The 6,671-nt window shown below is 35.5% G+C and overlaps 1 protein-coding gene across 1 annotated transcript; it reads left to right on the forward strand.

Annotated features, from left to right (window-relative positions):
• Positions 1-1,244: 1,244 nt before the first annotated feature.
• Positions 1,245-2,195, forward strand: LOC306855578 (olfactory receptor 6N1-like; the record flags this gene model as incomplete). Its single annotated transcript, XM_079394342.1, has 1 exon — positions 1,245-2,195. One exon carries the CDS (start codon positions 1,245-1,247, stop codon positions 2,193-2,195), a length of 951 nt encoding a protein of 316 aa, XP_079250468.1.
• Between the last annotated feature and the right edge of the window lie 4,476 nt (positions 2,196-6,671).

Consider the following 6,671-nt stretch of genomic DNA (forward strand, 5'->3'; position numbering starts at 1 on the left):
CATTTCCAGCGATATCGTCGACCTGATTGCAAAAGACACTATTTAAACTGAACTGAGCTGGATGATGACATCACTGAATTCAATAATGAAATGCCTTTAACTGAAAATCTTTTTTTTAATCTTTTCATTTTACATTATTGACACACTATTTTCCTTTTGTGATATTGTGCAGTTGCTTTGACACAATTTACATAGTTAAAAAATATAAATAAAGGTGACTTGACTTGACTTGAAAAATATGTGTATAACTTTAATTCATAAATAAATAAATTCAAAAATATCAAAAGATTACTTAGGTTTTTTTATTTTTATTTATATTTTATTTTACTTTTATTATTCATTTTATTTTATTTTTCAGGGTTTTATGCAACCTTAGAAAATAATATTAAAATATGTTAAAGCAAGAATGGAAGATTTTACAAAAGGTTTCAAAACATTGGTTTCCACCGTGTATTTCATGTGTATATATATATATATATATATATACTGTTCAAGATTCAAGAGTTTTTATTTGTCACATACACAATTATACAGGGTATAACCAGCAGTGAAATGTAGGTAAAAAGGTACTGTATATATAATATGTAGATTTAAAGGCTAAGATACAAATGTGCAAAGTGATAGTAGATAATAATATAAATAAATAATATTATATTATATTATTATATTAGTTGTCACTTTTAATGATGCACCATGAGAGATGTTGTCAAGGATATATAATGCACAACATCATCTTGGCATAGAAAGTGGCCAATTAAAATGTTTAAAAAAAACACCATATGTTGTTTCCTTCTAGAAAGTTACTGCATTTAAAGCCCCCATTCAGTGTTAAATGTTTGCTGCATAGGAAGACACCAGAGTGACAACACTGACCTACCGACTGTCAGCTGCCTCTTACTCAACTAAACTACAGAATTGAATTGTGTTATGAATGATAATTATGTATATTACTGACTTCGTTTTACTTCATATTCTATTGTAAGGTTAGTTGAATTTCTCTTCAGAAACTGTCAGACATTTTAATATTTAAACACTTTAAAAATAATTGTATTATTAGATATATATATATAAAACATAATGATATGGAATGTAAAGTCTTTAATATAAAGGCTCTTTATTGGCATGGACACTTCTATATTGCACATTGTGGAATAAATCTTGAGGAATAAACTTTTTTTTTTACTTTTATTTCTCACTTATTTTTCTTGACCAGGTCAGGATCTGCATGCTTTCGTATCAGCACAATGAACACCAGCAGGCCTGTGGAATATTTCATCCTCGATGGACTGAAGGACAGATATGTGCTTCCCATCTTCTTCACTGTTTATGTTTTTGTTCTGAGTGGAAACAGCATGATCATATACCTTGTTAGAACTGATCCCAAGCTCAACACTCCTATGTATTTTTTCCTTCATAATTTGTCCTTTTCTGATATTGTGTACACTTCAGTGACCATTCCCAAAATGCTGTCAGTGTTCCTGACTGAGGTCAAAACCATTTCTAAGACAGGATGCTTTTTTCAGATGTACTTTTTTCTCTCAATTGGAGTGACAGGGCGTGCTTTGTTGACCGTGATGGCTTTTGACCGGTACGTTGCAATCTGTAACCCCCTGCGGTACACGACTATCATGACCAGACAGCTCTGTATTCTGTTGATATTTGCTTCTTGGGGTTTTGGGGCTTGTACAGTGCTGCCTACAACTATTTGGGCTACTCAGCTGCCTTATTGCGGGCCTAATATCGTTAGGCACATGTTCTGCGATCACTCCTCTGTATTGAGCCTTGTCTGTATTGACACCACCAGGAATAGCATTTTTTCCCTAACAATTGCCCTCTTTGCAATTATCAGTACGTTCCTTCTCATCTTAATTTCGTATATATGTATTGGCAAAGCTATGATAAAAATGAGCAAGGCACAGCAGCTCAAAGCTGCGGCCACTTGTGTGTCCCACCTGATAGTGGTGTGTATCTCGTATATTTCAGCCTCCTTTGTGTATATCTCATATCGGGTAGCTAGATTTGACCCAGATGTTCGTATAGTCATTGCTGTACTGTACTCTGTGCTGACACCTCTGCTGAATCCCATCATTTACAGCTTGAGGAATAAAGAGCTGCAAGAGTCAATGAAGAGAGCATTTTGTAGACACACTATTGCTTCAAAAACCAACAGTAAAACAGTTCCTTCTGTGGCTTAGAATCAGAATAAATCTGTTAATTGTAAAAGACATTCAAATTATTTAGTTAGAAAGTGAAAGTGATTTCAGATTATAATATTTAATATGTTTTAACATAGTTAAAACAATATACTTAATTTGCAGTTTGCTGAAATAATAACACATTTAAAAAAATATAAAAGAATTGTGGTTTCACTTGTATTTGAATGGATATTTGAATAGTTCTGAGCTGGTTTTTACTGTGGACAGAGACACGAGGAACAAAATACTGAAAAATATGATAAACATAAAACATGAATGTCCCAGAATCTAGAGAGTTGCATTACTCTCTTCTGTCCCCACAAACTACCAAACACACACCATCCAGATTAAGTCACCAGTACAAAAGAATAAACAATCTAAAAGCATTCTAGGCACTTGTTCAGTCTATTTCTGATCAAGAACTGTATCAGTTGGTTGATAGTTGAACAACAAACAACACTATAGTTGGAAGAACAAATGTATACACTGAATGATGTGCCTGGATTGGCATGTCAAGGTTATCAATATACAGTGTTTTTTTTTTTTTTTTTTGATCATCTAAAAGTAAATTCTGATGAATTCCTATAATTATTATTGTCAGGAACCCCCCCACCCCTGGTTTATGCATCCCTGCCTCTGCTGAATTATTTTCATCCCCGGTGGGAATAAAAACATCCCGCAATCTCGCTCCGAGGTCCCGATTTAAATCAAATGATTCGTGATACGCGATCCGATTGGAGCGCTTCGAAACAGTGAATCATTTTGCTACTCAATGGTTTAACTGACTCAGAGTTTCAAAAAGCTCTTTGCTCGCTTTCTCTATATGATTTATTCGTTGCTTGAATAACCGTGGAAATGAAATCATTACAATTAATAAGCCTAATTTACAATGCTTTTAATAGACTTTCAGTCGGATTAAAAACATTTCATGAGATGACACCCATATACTTGCCTAAAAAGACAGGTTTATGATGTGCGTTATTAACAGATTACACTAACATTAGGTTACTTAGGCTATATCCTTACGTTTACCTTCCACCTATCGGGAGAGATTTTTTTTTTTTCAAAAGCATCCCCCCCTTTTCACAAATCGCACCCTGGTTATTTTTAATATTTTCTATTGTATGTAAAACAGTTTTTCATGCTTCTAACCTGTGAACTGTGAATATAATATGATTGTATGAACATATGGCATTCAGAATATTCCTGTCCAACAGTTTTTGCAAATAAATACACTTAAGTACATGCTACACATGCTAAAATTATATTAATGAGAAAGTGCAAAAATCCATCCAATCTTTACTCAAATACACTTAATCCCATAATGATAATTTATATCAGGCATGCTACTAAGCCCTTTTTAGGGGGGCCTTATTGTGGGCCTAATATTCTTATGCACACGGTTTATGATCACTCATTTGTAGTGAGCCTTGTTTGTATCGACAATGTGATGAATGTCATTTTGTCCATGACAAGCGCCCTCATTATCTCTTGTGTATATGTATGTATATCTCATATCATGTCAAATAAATTCGCAATTTGAACTGAACAGTATTGGACTAGGTTTATTGACAAGATGGAGCATTCTGAGTTCTTTTCTTTCCTGTCCCTGACACTCCAGAAAACATCATATAACAGACATTGCTAAATTATTTATCTAGATGGATTGATTTAGAATTGTGAAGATCAAAGTCAAAAATCTAGACATGCTTGATGTGTTTTGAATATAAATGACAATACTTATTTTGGTATAGTTGGCAGCTCTTTTCAACAAACCTGGAAAGAGAGAAAGAGAAGAGATACTTTCCGATGCATTCCAATGAATTATTTATGGGATATGTAGTTCTGTTCTGTTCTATTTAGATATTTTTGTCATCTGCCGTCATCTTGTCATAGCAGCATGCATACAACATAGCTTAAAAAATTGTGCCCAAGTGCCCAATCTATGAGACATTTGGTGAAGAGGCACTCCTGACCAACAGCAAAAAAAGTTAGCTGCAATTCATGCAAGTGATTAGAAGATTCTTCTGTATATACCATCTGCACTGTGATAGACTGGATTTGTTCCACCTTGTAGTTGTATCTAACACACTAAAGTGAAAGTGAAGTGACATGTGGCCAAGTATGGTAACCCATACTCAGAATAAGTGCTCTGCATTTATCCCATCCAAAGTGCACAGTGCACACACACAGCAGTGAACACGCACACACACTGTGAACACATACCTGGAGCAGTGGGCAGGTATTTTGTTTGCAGGCGCCCCAGGAGTAGTTAGGGGTGCACCTCAGTCATGGCATTGAGGGTGGAGAGAGCGCTGTTTAATCACTCCCCCCCACCTACAATCCCTGCCGGACCTGAGACTCAAAACCAAAACCTTTGGGTTACAAGTCTGACTCTCTAACTATTAGGCCACAACTTCCCACTACAAGATCATGTGGTGATAATATGAAACAGAATTTCACAGAATTCTGTTCGAAAGAGTCTCAGATCACATCACTGATGTTATTCTACATTTTTGCTTTAGATGGTTGGAGGCTAACCTGCAGCAATGTTATAGATTTGCGTTCAGATGTGTATGATAACGTTTACGTCTCCACACAAAATATAGCCTACTTAAAATATTTTCACTTATTTCGGTTTATTCCCTGGATAATTTATTTTATTTATTTCAGTTGCTGTTAATATTGTAATAGTGAGTACACTGTAAATGTTCATGCAAGTGTTATTATTCTGCAATAAAAAAATGTCAAATGTCATAATTTGTTATTTTATTTTTTTACTATGGGAAAAATTGCATGGACACAAGTCATATTTTTTATAATAAATATTCTCATATTACAAGTTTCACATCCATAAATGCAAGTGGTCTGAAAAGAAACCAAGTATTATCCAGTTCAAGAATAAGAAACAGTGGACATAACATGGGGCTTTTTTCATAGATGTTTAGAAAATAGGAAGAAGGAAGTCAAGTGATGTCATCAGTGTGATTTTTATTTCAAAATAAATGATTTTTGTTGAAGGGTATAACACCAGTGACATAACTCCATGGGACCACCGTTTTCATTATATATTTTATAATATTTATTCAGCATTTATATATATTTTGGACCTCAAAATAAAGCACTTGCTGCTCATCATTGCTGTGGGGACAAGCAGTTTTGTGGTGCTTGGAATTCTTTATAATTAATTAAAAAACAAATATTGCCACATTGATGGCTCAATAAGGTGTAATTGTTCAAATAACATATTGTTTCATTTTTAAAAAATGTATATATATTCAAGTGTAATATTTCTGTAAAGGCTAGGGACAGAAAAATTGACATTTCCATAGAATGACCCATTTATTTATGAATTAAATTGTCATGTTTATCAAAATAAAGTGGAAAAATATAGACCCCATTTTATTGATATTTAAATAGTACAGGCTTATGTTGAATATTCTTGTACATACAGACGCTGTATTAAGCAGTACATAAATTATTGAATGTATAGTCTTTCTGTTACCACATGCAAATATCTAAAACGTATTTGACAAATATATCTAACAGCAATAAAGACAGCAAACACTGCGCAAGAGTCGCGGAAATCAGAAAGTACAACTTCTCCGTTCACAACTCCTCCCTCGACTTCAAGCGGCAAATCTCGCTGATCGGTATTCGGTAAATTAATTTGAGATGCCAGACGCCTCGTCTTGAATGAGGACGAGAGTAGAAAGCTGCAGTCATCCTTTAATCGTATTTGTGGCAGATGTATAAGTGTCTGGTTGAACTCCATACTGGTAGCGATAGCGCTTTACTATGCGGGCGGAAGTAAAAATACCCTGCTTCGACTCAAAACGGAAGTTGCGTGACGTCATGTGAAAAGGGCCTATTGGGTTGAGATCTGGTGACTGTGGGGGCCATTTTAGTACAGTGAACTCATTGTCATGTTCAAGAAACCAATTTGAAATGATTCGAGTTTTGTGACATGGTGCATTATCCTGCTGGAAGTAGCCATCAAAGGATGGGTACATGGTGGTCATAAAGGGATGTACATGGTCAGAAACAATGCTCAGGTAGGCCGTGGCATTTAAACGATGCCCAATTGGCACTAAGGGGCCTAAAGTGTGCCAAGAAAACATCCCCCACACCATTACACCACCACCACCACCAGCCTGCAGTGGTAACAAGGCATGATGGATCCATGTTCTCATTCTGTTTACTCCAAATTCTGACTCTACCATCTGAATGTCTCAACAGAAATCGAGACTCATCAGACCAGGCAACATTTTTCTAGTCTTCAACCGTCCAATTTTGGTGAGCTCGTGCAAATTGTAGCCTCTTTTTCCTATTTGTAGTGGAGATGAGTGGTACCCGGTGGGGTCTTCTGCTGTTGTAGCCCATCCGCCTCAAGGTTGTGCGTGTTGTGGCTTCACAAATGCTTTGCTGCATACCTCGGTTGTAACGAGTGGTTATTTCAGTCAAAGTTGCACTTCT

This window comes from Barbus barbus, assembly GCF_936440315.1.
Source record: "Barbus barbus genome assembly, chromosome: 36".
NCBI lineage: Eukaryota > Metazoa > Chordata > Actinopteri > Cypriniformes > Cyprinidae > Barbus > Barbus barbus.